General features: G+C 38.8%; 1 protein-coding gene across 2 annotated transcripts in view; it reads left to right on the forward strand.

The window, feature by feature from the left end:
• Nucleotides 1-19,039, forward strand: part of LOC124804750 (ubinuclein-1) — a 353,676-nt gene that overhangs the window by 182,856 nt on the left and 151,781 nt on the right. For both annotated transcript variants that reach the window (XM_047265054.1, XM_047265055.1), the window contains 2 exons: nucleotides 1,862-2,042; nucleotides 2,264-2,741. In XM_047265054.1, the coding sequence (XP_047121010.1) occupies nucleotides 1,862-2,042; nucleotides 2,264-2,741 (659 nt within the window). The remainder of the gene's footprint in view (nucleotides 1-1,861; nucleotides 2,043-2,263; nucleotides 2,742-19,039) is intronic.

The following is a 19,039-nucleotide window of genomic DNA, read 5'->3' on the forward strand; positions in this document are numbered from 1 at the left end:
GTTTCTGATATGTGAATAAATGAAATTGTAGTTTGTGGCTATCCTTGTATCACAAATTAAAGCTAACTCTCAGATTACCACTGTTGTAAACTGCATAATGTGTAAAATTGTAGTAAGCTTTGTGGAATTTGAGACCTTATAAAACTTTAACACATTCATCAGCTGTAAAAAAAGGGAGGAGGAGGAGGAGGAGGAAAAAGTGGTTCAGAGCCAACTGAAAAATGTGAAAATTACAGTTGAATCACTACCAAGAGATAACTGGGTCGCATTGTCCCAGGGTATCGGAGGAAGGTAATTACAGTTGAATCACTACCAAGAGATAACTGGGTCGCATTGTCCCAGGGTATCGGAGGAAGTTAACCTGTCAGTTGTTCCTCTGATCTTTGGATTGTCTTCTGTTTAATTTCTTTTAGGACTGCCATTTCATTTCTCTCCCACTGGGTAATAATTGTTTGTAAGTTTATAATAGTTCCTTGTCATGGAAAGGCAAACACTGAAAGAAGAAAGTTGCACAGACACCATAGAAAATGAAATGCCACACTGTATTCTGATTCAGTAGAGAGAAAAAGTGCTGGTGAAGAGTGAGAAATAACAGTGGATCAGCATCTAAAATTAAAGTATAAGACTTCTGGTAGATTTAGCATAAGTTCAGGCAAGATATACATTGTAAATTAATTAGGTGTTGACAGAGCCACTCCCACACTCAAGATTCTTCAAACCTTGCATCAGATGACAATATTCAAGTAACTTCAGTGGTGTAATGAGTACCCAGGTCCCTAGTGTTATGTTCCATAAAATGTTCAGCCATGGGATATCGAATGTCACTGGTGTTGGTGGTTGTTCATTTGGAGTACAGTGCTCTGTTACTAGCATCCTTTCCTGTGCTTTGTACCCTGCTTACTCCAAACATTTCTTGTTACTTTTCCTCTCTTCTAGCACATTTATCGGTCACTCCTTCCTCTTTTATACCTCACACTTCCTGTAACAAAGAACGTACTTATCTCTGACCCTAGTTGTGTGATATTAGTATCCATCAGTACTAAACAGAATGTCCCTTTTGTTTTTTGAAGCTGGTAAGTAGACATTCCTTTTCATGTCAAATGTGTTACTTCATACATCTTTATTTATGAGTCAAAGTTTGCATGATCTTCTCCACAACTGCTTGTATCTGTGTAACAAAAAGCACATTTGCAAGAAAGTATGTATGGTCTGTATCAAATTCTTCAGTTGCTATTTCTTCTCTTTGTAGTGCATAGTTTGTGTTTCACAGTCAGTGGCTGTTGGTAAATGATAATGGAACACTTAAAAAATGCTGTAGTGAAGTTACATATTTTGATTTTCTGCTTCAAATTCCTTCTGTTGTCTGTCATTTCTACATGTTTTACATGTTTTTTGTACCCACAATACGGATTTGTACAGTTGTTCTTAGCTTTATCATTTCAGTCATTCATTCATATTGTGGAAAGGGCCCATAATAAAACTGATTGTTTTATAATTTTATCACTGGTATGTTGTAAGCTTTTGAAATCAGTTTTTCTGAGCTGGATATGTACTAAACAATATGCATTAATTCTTAATTGTGTTATCAGAGTCCATGTCATTCTTATGTGACTTTTACATTACACACATAGAACTTCACATTTCTATCATTCAAAATATTTAAACAAGTGTATATGGCACAGACAACTTGTAGTAGGAAGAAAACAGGTGTGCAAGGTTCTGTTACATTAATTTAAAGGCTTATAATATCTATGCGTGCTACTGTCATGTTATGTAACTTATTATTCCTTTAATGATTTAAATTACTGCTACGTGTTTGCAGTCCTGAACTACATTGCATTAAGAATTTACCCTGTTGCAGAAACCAAAATTAATGGTTGGAAAATCTGATTTACTGAAGAAACAAAAATATGCATCACATGATAGAGATATTTTGAAAAAGAAAAGAAAACGAGCTATTGATTTAATAAAGAGGAAGTCACCAACAGTGAAAGAATTATTAAAAGAAAAGAGAGAGTATCTGGAGCCTACAGTTCCTCCAGGTATGAAGTCATTTTATGTTTGGATAACTTTTCCATAAACCTAAACATAACGTGTAATCTTATTTTTACTGTGGTCTTGCAATAAGAGTTTTTATCATGGAATATTATTTTCCATCATTACTAGTTAGTATTGTAGCTTTGAAGCAACTTTTGTAAATTATAACCTCAAAATTTAACATCCAGGGTTTCAATTTGAAATTGAAACAAAGCTGAATTTTCAGTTCCAGAACCTGAAACAGAACCCAAACCCACAGTTCCAGAGATAAAGAAAGCTGAATCAAGAAATGTCATTGTCGACTCTAAACAGCTGGCTGTGGAACCAAAGAAGCCCAGTGTATTGCCAGCTCCTAAGGTGCAGTCCAACACAATAACTGACGTAATAGAGTCAGTTGTAAGTGCGGCACGCGGTGACGATGAAGTAAGTAAAGACAGTGCTAGCTCAGTATCCAGGTCTGCTTCAGCATCTGTAATGTCAAGTGATTCAGATGCCAGTCAGGATGTCGAAGCAGACCTTGCTTGTGCCGAGACAGACATTATAGATAAGGACAAGGAGGAGCAAAAAGAAAAGACTGAAGAAAAATTACCAGAGAACTTATCTGAAGACATGAAGGAACTTATAGGAGATCTGAAGATTGCTGCCCTCACTGCTGATGGAAAGTGCAAATTTTTCTCTGCAGAAGTAAATCAGATGGTTTTAAGGTAAGCAGTTTACTTGATACATCCACTGTGATCGAAAAGACCCTTCTTTGTGCTGAGAGCTATCAGTTTTATAATTTGGGCCTGAATTAAACAAAGTGTCCCTCTTTGCAGCCAAATCACATTATGTGCATGGCATGGAGGACAACATTTTACTGATCTTTACTCTCTCACTCTTTGTTGTACTGAAAGTACAGTTATAATCATTCCTGTGCTTGCTATATAGCAAGGCATATTGCTGTTGTTCAACTAGATATGTCAAGCTATAGTCTAAAAAAAAATCCTAAGTGTTATTAAATGAAATTACAGTTGTAACTGAAAATACTGTATTTTAGATATAAGAGTGCAGCATAGTTGGAGAATTTCATCTGTGGCTTAATAATGTGTGTTTCTTGTGTAGATATGACGGGCTGCATAGATCTACGTGGATCTGAAGATAATCGAGTATTGATCAAAACAAGTCTTCATAAAAATAAATATGCAGTTGAGATGGTCAAGAAAAGTATTAATTTAAAATACATGATTTAATCCTTCCCATTGTGGATGAAATTGTATTAATCAAATACATTTGAATATTATGCTCCCAGAATACACTAAAAAAAGGGATAGGGGTGGGGTGGGGAGTGCACCATGAAGGAGTTACCAAATTGGTATAGAAATTGGTAGATTTGCTGTAAATCTACAGACAAACAAATGATTATAATTTCAGAAAAATTGGATGATTTATTAAAGAGAGAAAGCCTCTTAAATTGGGCAAGCAGTATGGTGCTGGTCCACCTCTGGTTCTTAAGCAAGCAGTTACTTGGCTTGCCACTGATTGATAGAGTTGTCTGATGTTCTCCTTGAGAGATATTGCACCAACTTCTGTCCAATTGGTGCCTTAGATTGTCAAAATACGGAGCTGGTTGGAGGACCGTGCTCATAATGCTCCAAACATCCAAGCATGAAGACAAGCAGTAGAAACTCTCACCACGTGTAGGTGGACATTCTCTTGCTGAAATGTAAGCCTAGGATGTCCTGTCATGGAGGGCAACAAAACATGGCCTAGAATATCACCTACATACCACTTTGCTTTAAGGGTGCTGGGACTGAGGAGAATTTGAGCTGTTTCATACCGCTCTGGGAGGGGAAAGATGCAAGTTGAAAGAGCTGAACATATCAGTGTGTATTTATAAATAAAGTTATTCTTCAACACAAATGTCAGTTTCAGCAAATCAGTACTTGCTTAAAATCATCTGATTGTACATTGTATGCCCTTCTCCTTCCTCTCATGTTTGATCTGACTTACTCAGCCAATTATAAGCAGATCTACAATTTAACATAGGCCCCAAAATGCAGTGTGACTTGGTGTTTTTCACATATTCGAACAACATCAGTGGTGAAAGAAGTAATGTAATCTTAATTATTTTCAGCCATAATGGCTAAGTTTGTGCACTGTGACTGTGTAGGATAATTATTTATTTCAAGTTTCTGCTACCAGTCACTTCTTATTTTATGCTTAAACTAACATAACACAACACGTTTCGAACATGTTCTGTTCATCTTCAGGCGTTTATACATACATACATACATACATATATACATACATACAGAGAAATGTTACTAAAAAATAAACAGTCTTAAACTAGATTAATCTAGAACTCCTTGCCCATTGTTTTTTACTGTAGCTGCTGGTGTGGCATTTGGGGGGAAGGAGGGGGGGGCAGTGTATGGCTAGAAATCGAAATCAGTGATGATGTCTTCTGGTTTTCTTCCTTGTGGTTAACTATGTATATCACAGCAATTGTATCATCTTGCTGCTTCACTTGCATCACTGGTGTAATGGCGGAGCTGTTGATTGGCATTACACTATTGCACATCAGTGACAAAATATAATGTGCAATAGTGTAATGTCAATCAACAGCTTCGCCATTACACCAGTGATTCAAGTGAAGCAGCAAGACGATGAAATTGCTGTGATATACATAGTCAACCACAAGGAAGAAAACCAACAGAAGACATCGCTGATTTCTATTTCTAGCCATACACTGACCCCCTCCTTCCCCCCAAATGCCACACCAGCAGCTACAGTAAAAAACAATGGAAAAAGAGTTCTAGATTAATTTAGTTTAAGACTGTTTATTTTTAAGTAACAGTTTTCTGTGTGTATGTATGTACGTATAAACGCCTGAAGATGAACAGAACACGTTGGAAAGTGACTGGTAGCAGAAACTAGGAATAAATAAGTAATGTAACCTAGTGCAGTCTCCATCCAAACAGTTCTGAGAAGTCCCTAACAGTACTGACCAACCGCCGTGTCATCCTCGGGCATCTCTGGATGTGGATCTGGAGAGACATGTGATCACCATACAGATCTCCTGGCCGTTGTCAGTTTTCACGACGAGAGCCATTAGTTCTCAATCAAGTAGCTCCTCAATGGGCCTCACAGGGGCTGAGTGCGGTCCGCTTGCCAACAGTGGTCGGCAGACCGGATGGTCACCCATCCAAGTGCTAGCCAAGCCTGACAGCGCTTAACTTTGGTGATCTGACGGAAACCAGTGTTACCACTGTGGCAAGGACGTTGGCCAAAAGAAGTAATAAATAATGGAAAAAGTTTCTGTGGCCAACTAATGATCAAACCCAGCGGACATTACTTTATGGAGAAATCGTGATTGCTGTATTAGTTTAAAAATGTATTTCCAGGTATATACATATTTATATTCTTGCATTATATATAAAGAATATAAATACAATTATGTGCGTAAGTAAAAATTATTTTGACAAAGTATATATAGTTACTTGTAAGGATCACACGGTGAAATTGTTGATGCCTGTCCAACATCTGGAAGCACTAGGAGTGGTATTCTCGAAGGTTTGCCTTGCATTGTTAGGGGCAGACTGGAGACTAGCTCATTGCCAGAGGTTATATGTACTCTCCACACTAAATGTCCGCAGGGGTTGTTGTCTATAGCTCCGCCATCATTTATTGAAACAGTTGTTCACTGCAACTTGTGAATCCATGATCCATTGAAGCTTTCTCATTTCTTTCATTTTTATGAATTTCAGTGGCTTCCCTGAACAAACTGGTATGGTAGCTCTTCTCTACAGCCAGAACTTGTTTGATGGCGAATTTTGTTGCTTAGTCATCTCAAATGGTATATTTCCCGCCACAACAGTTTCCTCCACCTGTCCGAATCTGCAGAACAGTTTTTGATCAATACTCCTGGTCCTGATGGTTTATTTGATCACTCCAAAGTAGACTGAGCCACTTGTTCACACTATGCAGCATACTCTGAACATTGCAAATGAGTCCCTTTTGTCCCGTGCACATCTGAGAGTTTGATCTTGGTCAGTTTGTATACAGTCTTTATGCTGTGTTTGTGCAATGTATTATATTTAGATTTAGAGTAACTATTCATTCCATAGGCCCACAAAAGAGGGGATCCGCCTGGGTGTGGAACATGTCAGATAACACATTACAGACATGTAATTAGAAAAACTTGAGTTTCATTAATTTTAATGATCCTCAGTCAATAAACAGTAAAATTATGTACATGAATTAAAATTAAGCTTCTAATATTTACAGGTTTAATACTTACGTCTGCTTTCATTAAATCCGTCATTCACACAGTAGCTAGTTACTTGGCTATTACAACCACGTATTGTCAAAAATTAAAGTAAATTATTCATTTCAATGATCCTCAGTTAAGAACGGTCAGATTATGTACAAGATTTAAAATTAAACTTCCACTATTTACAGACTTAAGACTTAAATCTGCTTTCCATACATCCATCATTCACATAGTAGGTAGTTACTCAGCTGTTACAACCAAGTATTGTCAAAAATTAAAGGATAATAAATTTTCATTAAAATAGTCTACTGCACTTGTTGAGAAATTCATGTATGGAATAGGAGTTGGCCACCAAAAATTCTTTAAAATTATGTTTCAATTGTGCCTTGTCTGAAACTAAACTCTTAATGGTTGCTGGTAACTTATTGAAAATATGCGTTGCTGAATACTGGACTCCTTTCTGGGCAAGAGTAAGTGATTTTAAATCTTTATGTATGATGAAATAAAAGAAATTATTCAGATTGTGAAGGGAGACGAAAATTTAATAGTCATGGGTGACTGGAATTCGAGTGTAGGAAAAGGGAGAGAAGGAAACATAGTAGGTGAATATGGATTGGGGGACAGAAATGAAAGAGGAAGCCGCCTGGTAGAATTTTGCACAGAGCACAACATAATCATAACTAACACTTGGTTTAAGAATCATGAAAGAAGGTTGTATACATGGAAGAACCCTGGAGATACTAAAAGGTATCAGATAGATTATATAATGGTAAGACAGAGATTTAGGAACCAGGTTTTAAATTGTAAGACATTTCCAGGGGCAGATATGGACTCTGACCACAATCTATTGGTTATGACCTGTAGATTAAAACTGAAGAAACTGCAAAAAGGTGGGAATTTAAGGAGATGGGACCTGGATAAACTAAAAGAACCAGAGGTTGTACAGAGATTCAGGGAGAGCATAAGGGAGCAATTGACAGGAACGGGGGAAATAAATACAGTAGAAGAAGAATGGGTAGTTTTGAGGGATGAAGTAGTGAAGGCAGCAGAGGATCAAGTAGGTATAAAGACGAGGGCTAGTAGAAATCCTTGGGTAACAGAAGAAATATTGAATTTAATTGATGAAAGGAGAAAATATAAAAATGCAGTAAGTGAAACAGGCAAAAAGGAATACAAACGTCTCAAAAATGAGATCGACAGGAAGTGCAAAATGGCTAAGCAGGAATGGCTAGAGGACAAATGTAAGGATGTAGAGGCCTATCTCACTAGGGGTAAGATAGATACCGCCTACAGGAAAATTAAAGAGATCTTTGGAGATAAGAGAACGACTTGTATGAATATCAAGAGTTCAGATGGAAACCCAGTTCTAAGCAAAGAAGGGAAAGCAGAAAGGTGGAAGGAGTATATAGAGGGTCTATACAAGGGCGATGTACTTGAGGACAATATTATGGAAATGGAAAAGGATGTAGATGAAGATGAAATGGGAGATACGATACTGCGTGAAGAGTTTGACAGAGCACTGAAAGACCTGAGTCGAAACAAGGCCTCCGGAGTAGACAATATTCCATTGGAACTACTGACGGCCGTGGGAGAGCCAGTCCTGACAAAACTCTACCATCTGGTGAGCAAGATGTATGAAACAGGCGAAATACCCTCAGACTTCAAGAAGAATATAATAATTCCAATCCCAAAGAAAGCAGGTGTTGACAGATGTGAAAATTACCGAACTATCAGCTTAATAAGTCACAGCTGCAAAATACTAACACGAATTCTTTACAGACGAATGGAAAAACTAGTAGAAGCCAACCTCGGGGAAGATCAGTTTGGATTCCGTAGAAACACTGGAACACGTGAGGCAATACTGACCTTACGACTTATCTTAGAAGAAAGATTAAGGAAAGGCAAACCTACGTTTCTAGCATTTGTAGACTTAGAGAAAGCTTTTGACAATGTTGACTGGAATACTCTCTTTCAAATTCTAAAGGTGGCAGGGGTAAAATACAGGGAGCGAAAGGCTATTTACAATTTGTACAGAAACCAGATGGCAGTTATAAGAGTCGAGGGACATGAAAGGGAAGCAGTGGTTGGGAAGGGAGTAAGACAGGGTTGTAGCCTGTCCCCGATGTTGTTCAATCTGTATATTGAGCAAGCAGTAAAGGAAACAAAAGAAAAATTCGGAGTAGGTATTAAAATTCATGGAGAAGAAATAAAAACTTTGAGGTTCGCCGATGACATTGTAATTCTGTCAGAGACAGCAAAGGACTTGGAAGAGCAGTTGAATGGAATGGACAGTGTCTTGAAAGGAGGATATAAGATGAACATCAACAAAAGCAAAACAAGGATAATGGAATGTAGTCGAATTAAGTCGGGTGATGCTGAGGGAATTAGATTAGGAAATGAGGCACTTAAAGTAGTAAAGGAGTTTTGCTATTTGGGGAGCAAAATAACTGATGATGGTCGAAGTAGAGAGGATATAAAATGTAGGCTGGCAATGGCAAGGAAAGCGTTTCTGAAGAAGAGAAATTTGTTAACATCCAGTATTGATTTAAGTGTCAGGAAGTCATTTCTGAAAGTATTCGTATGGAGTGTAGCCATGTATGGAAGTGAAACATGGACGATAAATAGTTTGGACAAGAAGAGAATAGAAGCTTTCGAAATGTGGTGCTACAGAAGAATGCTGAAGATTAGATGGGTAGATCACATAACTAATGAGGAAGTATTGAATAGGATTGGGGAGAAGAGAAGTTTGTGGCACAACTTGACCAGAAGAAGGGATCGGTTGGTAGGACATGTTCTGAGGCATCAAGGGATCACCAATTTAGTATTGGAGGGCAGCGTGGAGGGTAAAAATCGTAGGGGGAGACCAAGAGATGAATACACTAAGCAGATTCAGAAGGATGTAGGTTGCAGTAGGTATTGGGAGATGAAAAAGCTTGCACAGGATAGAGTAGCATGGAGAGCTGCATCAAACCAGTCTCTGGACTGACGACCACAACAACAACAACATGTATGTTGTTCTTATTCCTAGTATTGATACTGTGTCCTAAGCAGTTAGTTGGAAAAAGAGATGCATTATTTACAACAAACTTCATTAAGGAATAAATATACTGAGAAGCTGTGGTTAGTATGCCCAATTCTTTGAATAGGTTTCGACATAATGTTCTTTTACACTACACATTTCTCTTATTGTATGCTCCTGTACTCTAAAAATTTTTTCTCGGTTTGTGGAGTTACTCCAAAATATGATACCATATGACTTAATGGAGTTAAAATAAGCAAAATATGCTAGTTTTTTTAATATTTATACCTCCTATGCCTGACATCATTCGCATTGCAAACACAGACTTGTTTAGGCACTTTAGCAGTTCATTAGTATGTCGCTCCCAACTGAATTTATTATCAAGTTGTAATCCCAAGAATTTTACACTCTCAACTTCTCCTATTTCCATGTTGTCATATTTTATACACACACTAGAAGGAAATCTCTTGGAAGCTCTGAACTGCATATAGTGGGTCTTTTCAAAGTTTAATGACAGTGAACTGGCAATGAACGACTTACTAATGTCAGTAAAAATTTGATTAGCTGCCCTTTCTAAATTTATATTTGATTTACTATTTATTGCAATGTTTGTATCATCTGCAAATAAGACAAACTTGGCATCTGGTAATGTAACAGATGACAGGTCATTAACATACACAAGAAAAGGTAGTGGACCTAGTATGGAACCTTGGGGAACACAACATGTAATTTCTTCCCAGTCAGATGATGTCTGATTGCCTACTGCTGAAGTGTTACGTAATGACACCCTTTGTTTTCTATTAGTAAGGTATGACTGAAACCACTTTGCAGCACTACCAATGATGCCATAATATTTTAATTTTCTTTAAAGAATGCTGTGATTCACACAGTCAAAAGCCTTTGACAGGTCACAGAATATGCCAGTTGCCTCTAATTTGTTGTCTAATAAATTAAGGACATTTTCACTGTTAGTGTAAATAGCCTTCTCAATATCAGAACCCTTAAGAAAACCAAACTATGACTTTGACAGAAAGTTATTTTCACTAAGGTGCTCAAGTAGACGCGTGAACATAACCTTTTCAAAGATTTTTGAAAAAGCTGGCAAAGGTGAGATCGGTCGGTAATTTTACGGCATTTCTTTGTCCCCTTTCTTGTGGAGAAGTTAACTTAATCATATTTAAGCCAGTCTGGGAATGTTCCTGTGATAAGTGTTTGATTACACAAATAACTTAAGATATGACTAAGCTCACATGAACACTCTTTTATTAACTTTGTTGATATGTTATCATAACCACTATGATGCTTTGATTTCAAGGACTTTATGATGGATACTATTTCTTTGAGTGAAGTAAGTGTCAATTCCATTTCACTGAGATTGCTTGTGTGCACTGGTCTCAGATATTCCATTGCATTATTTACTGAACCTGACAACACCATGCTATCAGTAACAGAGACAAAATACTTGTTTAAATGGTTTGCAATACAACATGCGTTTGTTACCAGGGTTTCATTTATGTTCAGAGCTATTTGTTCCTTCTCATATCTGGCCCTACCTGTCTCTGACTTATCTATATCCCATATTGTTTTTATTTTATTGCTGGATGTATTATTTATCTTCTTCTCATAAGGCAGGTGTTCAGATTTCTGGATAACCTTCTTCAATATTTTGCAGTAATTTTTGTAATGAGCTATAATGCTAGTATCAAAGGCGTCCCTACATATCAGATAGTTTCCTTTTTGCCTCACGTGATATCTTTATCCCTTATGTGATCCATGGTTTCTTATTAGACTTCTGCTTAATTTAAAATACCTTCAGGGGGAAAAAATTGTCAAATAAGGTGCTAACTTTATTAATGAATGTTTCAATTTTCCATTTGTGTCTTGGGTGCTGTAAATGTCCATCCAATTAATTTCTTTGAGCAGTCTCCTAAATTTCTCAGTTTTGGACTGTTTTATTGGCCTTCTGTACTCAATTCTGATAGATGTTTTACCCTGAAAATTTTCAAAATTTAATGTCAGGTGTTGCATGTCATGGTCAGGTAGCCCATTTACTACTGGTTTTGTAAGGTGGCCTAGTTGCCTAAAATTGTCTAAAAAGATATTATCAATGGCAGCCTTAGAACATTTGTATATCCTAGTTGGGAAATTTACAGTAGAAATTAAACTGAATGACAATGTAACTGGTTTAAATGATTAATGGAAAATCTCATATAAAGATGTGAAACAAATACTAACAAAGAGAGAGGGGGGCTGGCCAGTACTTACCTCAGCTCAGTACAGCCGATAGATACACAAAAAACAGAACCAAAAACTTACGTTCCTAGCTTTGGGAACAAATGTTCCTTCATCAGGGAGGAGAGAGGGGTTTTTCTATCTGTTCACTGACAGTGTTTTTCAGGACATCTATATTAAAACCACCAGCAACCACTAGTTCTTTGTGATTTTTTTTTTTTTTTTTTTTTTTTTTTTTTTTTTTTTTTTTTTTTTAGATGAGATGATAAATCTTCAAGACCATTTATAAACAGGTTGAAATTTCCTGGAGGTGCTCTGTATATGGTTACTATTATAAAGGACCTATTACGAAATTCTCTCTCTGTTGCACATGCTTCTAAGCGCTGCTCTAAGCGAAATTTATTAATGTCAATATTCTTAAATTTAAAACTGTTTTTAACATATGTGGCAACTCCTCCTTTCTCCATATTTTGTCTATAGAAGTAAGAGGCTAACTTAAATTCTGTAATGCCAATACCAGTGGTAACATGATGTTCAGAGAGGCAGATTATATCAACTGGGTTCGATGACTCTAATTCATCAGTGCACATAAGTAGTTCATTAATTATACTTCTAAGCCCTCGAATATTTTGATGCACTAAAGATAGTTGGCATTTCACATTTACCGAGATAAAATCAGGTGGAAATAAAATTTCTGCTGATTGCTGTAAATTTTTAACCAACATTTGTGTTCGCTATTCCAATGTGCCAGGATTATGCTGCTTGATTTCTCTCTCAAGCTGAAGGTTTGTTTCAATCTTTACTTCTCTCAGAACTTGACTTCATTCTGTCCTACCTATCCTAAAAAAGGTGTTGCTCCAACACCTATGACAACTGGTATATTACCACTCATGGCAGTGCCTCCCCCCTTACATTTCCTGCTATTAGCCCAGCCAGTTTACCCTTCCCTTTCCTGTTGACCAGTTCTATATATCACATTATGGAAGAATGGCAGAAAGGCTGTACCGTACTTTTCTTCTTGCGGTGATACAGAATTTTTGCTCAAAGAAATTCAGGATTTTTTCCATTGTCATATTTTACGGGTTATAGGACGCACCTTAATTTCCAAGCAATTTTTTGTTTGTCTTTTTTGTTAATAGGTTGCAAATCCAGGCCAAAATAAAAGTCCTTAGTTTATAAAACCAATTCCTGAAAATAGTCATCTGAGCTACCTCCTCCTCCTCCTCTTCTTTGTCGTCATTGTTGTCCTCTTCGTATATAAGATGGTCATCACTGTCATTGAGAGCATTACTTATGCCACACTACTTGAAAGATTTACCAATAATGTCTTCCTTCACTGTAGACCATGGCTGTTCTGTCCAGTGACATACTTCTTTGATTGTACCTTGTTTTAAAGTTCCCTTTGACATGAATTCATGTTTGGTTACATCCATCATACATCCATTCTTGTTTCGTTTGTTTCAGTTGTGAAGTGTTTCGTGTTTGGTTACATCCATCATACGTGTTTCATGTTTGGTTTCATCCATCGTACATTTGTTCCATTCTTGTTTCATTTGTTTCAGTTGTGAAGTAAGCTCTCCCAGGATAACAGCAAGCTCTTTATTTCCGTGTCTCAATTTCTCTTTCACAGAATTTTTCAAATGCCTCCTAGACTGAGCTAGCACAAGTAGAAACTTTTCTTCAAGAAAGCTCTGTTAATATGTAATTTCATACCAGCCTTGTTGATACAATCCTTGTTTCGTACATGAACGCTACCCCCTGGCAATATTTCAGAAGGTTTTGTCATTGTTTTGCACTTGGAAACAACCATTGAGTGAAGGACGACAGTGTAGTGCATTTTTTCATGTCCACTTATTTTTATAATTACAGTTTTAGCACATTTCATGGCAACAATTCTGTTACTCAGCACATCAAATGTCAGAATAATTCCTTTCATATTCACTATTTGGCTTAGTTCCATGCTGGTTTTCTTTCGATATTGAGTAATAAAGTAATGGAAAGATAATATTTTCTCTTCATACTCCTGGGGCATTTTCCGAGATATTTTGGTTTTGGTTCACATGCTACGTCCATGATCGCTTCATAAAACTATAGCACCAACCAACTCTATCCTTAAAGTCTGTTAAGTTCCGATGTAGCACTAGCTTACAAGTGTTTATTTGAATAATTTGTGTATTAATTCGTGCCATTTTGACGGCATCCTTGAATCCATTTCGGTATGTCATCTTTTAGTTTTGGCAATTTTACATTCTATCCTCTATTTGCACATTTAGTCTTCTTCATTTTTTTGGTTCATCTTTACTAGTGCGCCAATCGCGGATTCATTGTGGTCCGCTGAAAGAAAGGTCCAACAACTTCGGATGACCTGATATGACACCATACCGTCATCTTCGCATGCCCCTGTGCTTTGTCAACACAGTCATGTGGGGTTTTGGCTGTCCATCAATGGCAGTTATGCTTGTTTACAAATCCTCCAATTTGGAAAATTGCCTCATCAGTCTACAGAATGTTCTCAAGAATTTCAGGCCAATCATCATTCCAGCCGAAGAAAATTTCTCCAGGCTCCATTCTTACATCACAGTCATCAGGAAACGATTGCTGCGCATAATGTGTGTTAAACAGCATAAAAGTGAGATCTTTTGTTAAGAATTGCAGCAACTGCATAACGCGAAAGACCACTTTCATTACATCGCTAATGCAGTTATTTCGTAGAGCTCCTCATTAGTATTTCACCAACTCTGCCCACATTCTCTGCTGTCCCTGAAATTGATGGTATTCCTGATCATTTTGCATTGACGACATTCTCTGTTGTTAGTAGTTTGGAATGGCAATATTTAACCGTTCTTGTACCCAGTGTTGCTTGGATCCCTTCTTCAGTCCTCCACCACCTTTCCACTCATCCCACAGATCCCCACACCTCATAACGGACTGTTATTCTGTCCTATTCTTCCAGTCAACACAGGCAGCATTATTCAATGAAACAAAAGAAAAAATGATGCTAAACACAATCTCAAGGAGTGCTGTTTCTAACAAAAGTACTTCTAAGAAAATTGGTTCAAAAATACAGCACCTGCAACAATTTAAAAATAGGGAGTGACTTATCAGACACCCTTTACATTGTGTGTAAGGAAAGATTCTGCAGGCAAAAACCACAAGATCATGTTATACTTTGTATAGAAGAAAGGGATATAGGTGTACGTGGTGTTGGAAATACACAGTGAGACTGTGGTTTGTCATTCTGCTCTGTTGCTGTTTGGATTGCTCTTTATCCTATGACCATAATATTAATGTGGAATTGAAGGGTTGAGGAGGGCCATACTAGAAGCCATATAGGTTCTCAACAACCCAACATGTTTAATCCCTAAGAGGACATTCATACTGTTTGGTAGACCATGCATATCTTACAGCCATGTCACATACCATGAGGTAGGAAATGGGCTTGAACATAGCAAGGCAGATATCCACATGGAAAGTGCAAAGTGCAGTGACATCAGGAGCACCATAATTAATGTTGGGGTTTCTCACCACATCAGCAGCGAGAGAGAGAGGTGTGCACCAACAGTGGTCCACTCAACAACAGTGAACATAGACATGACACCAAGTCATCTTTTCCGGTGAGTCCAAGTTTTGCATACAGTGTCATGATGTTTCCAAGCATTGAGGCTTTGAGGAGAAAGAGTGGAGCCAGACTGGATTCATCATTGCCATACGAGCAAAGTATTTGGCGTGGTGATATGGGATACTACTGGAAACACAACACTATCAACTCTGGTTTGGATAGCTAGAACTTTTGGACAGCAGGCATTACATTTTTGATGTGCTGAGGCCTGTGGATGTGCCCAGTCATACTAGGGGTCTCCACGACATTACCTTTAAACAGTGTAATGCAAGACCACATGTTGCCCATGCTGTCCTTGACTCACCTCATCGAAGTTATCCTTTTTAAGTTTACTGATCATGAGGACTAGTGAGAGCTGGGCAACAGCATGTATCAAACGCCAGCACAGTTTCACTGATACCTGCACAAACGTTCAAATCGTCACCTGAGCCAGGAAAGAGGCATGACCAATATGCTTGTAATGCACACAAGACAAATGTGTGTGCAGCAGCACCTTTAATGCAAAATGCAACACCTGGAACATGTCCTGAGGAACAATAGGCACTCCACCTGTTATAATTAGTGTCATGAAACTTACCAACCGGCAAAGTGACGTGTCAGCAGAAGAAATGTTGTGTGCAGCTAGTCTACCAAATAAAGGGTGGAGCAAAAAGAATACATGGCTTTCTAACAAGTACACCACTGGCCATTAAAATTGCTGCACCAAGAAGAAATGCAGATGATAAACGGGTGTTCATTGGACAAATATATTATACTAGAACTGACATGTGATTACATTTTCACAAAATTTGTGTGCATAGATCCTGAGACATCAGTACCCAGAACAACCACCTCTGGCCGTAATAACGGCCTTGATACGCCTGGGCATTGAGTCAAACAGAGCTTGGATGGCGTGTACAGGTACAGCTGCCCATGTAGCTTCAACATGATACCACAGCTCATCAAGAGTAGTGACTGGCATATTGTGATGAGCCAGTTGCTCGGCCACCATTGACCAGACGTTTTCAGTTGATGAGAGATCTGGTGAATGTGCTGGCCAGAGCAGCAGTTGAACATTTTCTATATCCAGAGAGGCCCGTACAGGACCTGCAACATGCGGTCATGCATTATCCTGCTGAAATGTAGGGTTTCGCAGGGATCGAATGAAGGGTAGAGCCACGGGTCATAACACATCTGAAATGTAATGTCCACTGTTCAAAGAGCCATCAATGCAAACAAGAGCTGAGCGAGACGTGTAACCAATGACACCCCATACCATCACGCCCAGTGATACGCCAGTATGGCGATGATTAATACACGCTTCCAATGTGCGTTCACCCCGATGTCGCCAAACACGGATGTGGCCATCATGATGCTGTAAACAGAACCTGGATTCATCCAAAAATATGACGTTTTGCCATTCGTGCACCCAGGTTCGTCGTTGAGTACACCATCACAGGCGCTCCTATCTGTGATGCAGCATCAAGGGTAACCGCAGCCATGGTCTCCGAGCTGATAGTCCATGCTGCTGCAAATGTTGTTGAACTGTTCGTGCAGATGGTTGTTGTCTTGCAAACGTCCCCGTCTGTTGACTCAGGGATCGAGACGTGGCTGCACGATCCGTTACAGCCATGCAGATAAGATGCCTGCCATCGTGACTGCTAGTTATATGAGGCCGTTGGGATCCAGCATGGCATTCCGTATTCCCCTCCTGAATCCACTGATTCAATATTGTGCTAACAGTCATTGGCTCTCGACCAATGCAAGCAGCAATGTTGCGATACGATAAACCGCAATCGCGATAGGCTACAATCCGACCTTCATCAGTCGGAAACGTGATGGTACGTATATCTCCTCCTTACACGAGGCATCACAACAACGTTTCATCAGGCAACGCTGGTCAGCTGCTGTTTGTGTATGAGAAATCGGTAGGAAACTTTCCTCATGTCAGCACGTTGTAGGTGTCACCACCGGCGTCAACCTTGTGTGAATGCTCTGAAAAGCTAATCATTTGTATATCACAGCATCTTCTTCCTGTCGGTTAAATTTCCCGTCTGTAGCATGTCATCTTCGGGGTGTAGAAATTTTAATGGCGAGTAGTGTATAATTGGCTCTGTTTTGATCACATACAAAATGTACTCACATCACTACAATTGGTAATGCATCTGATTTATGAATTTTTAAATATAACATCAGGCAGATAGCGGCCTTCTTCATGAATACACATTAAGTCTTTCTTTGAAGATTGCCATCACTTTTGTCAACATGTCATGTAAAACAGCAGCAATTTCTTGATCTATTGGAACTTTCGGGTAATTGAGTGTATGACGTTTGTTGCAGTACACTTTACTTTTTAGGTAACCCCATAAGAAGAAGTCGCAAAATGACAAGTTTGCCGAGTGTGCTGGCCAGTGGACATCGCTGAAACAGAAGATCACGTGTTGGGGAAGCATTTCTCGAACAACTGCCACGGAATCATTAGCCGTTTGGCTGTTGCTCCATCCTGTTGGAGCCCTGTGTCTGCCATGTTCATCCCTATAGTGTCCAGTTGTGACCACATGAAATTGTGTAGTATTGCAACATAACATGTGGCATACACTGATAATGCCTCCTTAAAAAGAGAGAGGCCCAGTAATTAACACATTGAACACTTCGCACCACAGTGTCACTTTTGCACTTTGCAGTGGTTTTTGATACACTTCTTGTGGGTTGCCTGCTGCCCAATACAGACAGTTTTGTTTGTTCACGTAACTGTCTAAGTGAAAGTGCACTTCATCTCTCATCGTTATAATCAGCAGCAGCAGCAGTAGCTAGAACATCAAGCATTCTCTAACAAAACTGTTTCTGTTCATCATAATCATGGCTGTGAATCTTCTGCACGATCATAATTTTGTAAGGATGACAATGTAACTCATCATTCAGGATGCACTGCAGTGAGTGATGAGACAAACCCAGAGTTGTAGCATTGCTCCTTGTGGAGTGTCGAGGATTTTGAAGAACGTGGCTTGTACTCTATCGACATTTTCCTGCGTTCACACCGTGCAAGGATGACCAGACAATGTCTGCTTTGTGACATGCAGTTGTGCGAAAAGAGGTACTCCAATGCTGTATTGTGTTGCCATCAAGTATTGATATGAAGAAATGTCCAACAGCAAAAACGTAATGAGGTATGGTCCATTGCGCCATTGCTACTGAAACTGGATGCTCTTACCTACAACACAACAGGTCACCCACCCTTCCATTCTATTCCCACCACTGATACTATGATAGCCAAATCCACATTCTTTTTGTGCCACCCTGTACATTTCCAGGGCGGTGGACAGAATCGGCCATATAGTGTGCAAACACAGCTTGAAGGTTATGTGCAACTGACTGAGATCAGTGTGCGTCTCAATTGGGGGGAAGACAAATGGAATCCTCATGCAATGTTAGGAGCATACCATATACTATGTACAGTGGAAAAGTCTGTGGTGGAATGAGAAATCAACTGTGTCAGAGCATGAGTTGTGCAAGACCAGTTATGTAACAAAATTCACCAACATGCACATTCTGGATATTGTGGCTGTTTGTTCAGGGAAGCCATTGAAATTCACAAGACAAACAAAAGTTTCAAGAAAAAAGGAGATGTTCTCAAGACAAATAGGCTAGATTCCTGTGCTGCAACAAACAGCCATTGCAAGTAACAGTGGAGGAGCTACAGCAAAAATGGCCAGCAAAATGCCCCTTGTGAATGTTAGCACGGGCTGTACATACAACCTCTGGTTGCGAACTTGAATCCAGTCCACATCAGCAATGCAGGGTTGATTTGTGGGAATGCCGGCTACACAAAATCATTAAACAACCGTCAACCGAAGATCTCAATACAAAAGCCAAAAGGCAATTTGTCACAGCTTGTGAATGT

Source organism: Schistocerca piceifrons, chromosome 7 (genome assembly GCF_021461385.2).
Source record: "Schistocerca piceifrons isolate TAMUIC-IGC-003096 chromosome 7, iqSchPice1.1, whole genome shotgun sequence".
Taxonomy (NCBI): domain Eukaryota; kingdom Metazoa; phylum Arthropoda; class Insecta; order Orthoptera; family Acrididae; genus Schistocerca; species Schistocerca piceifrons.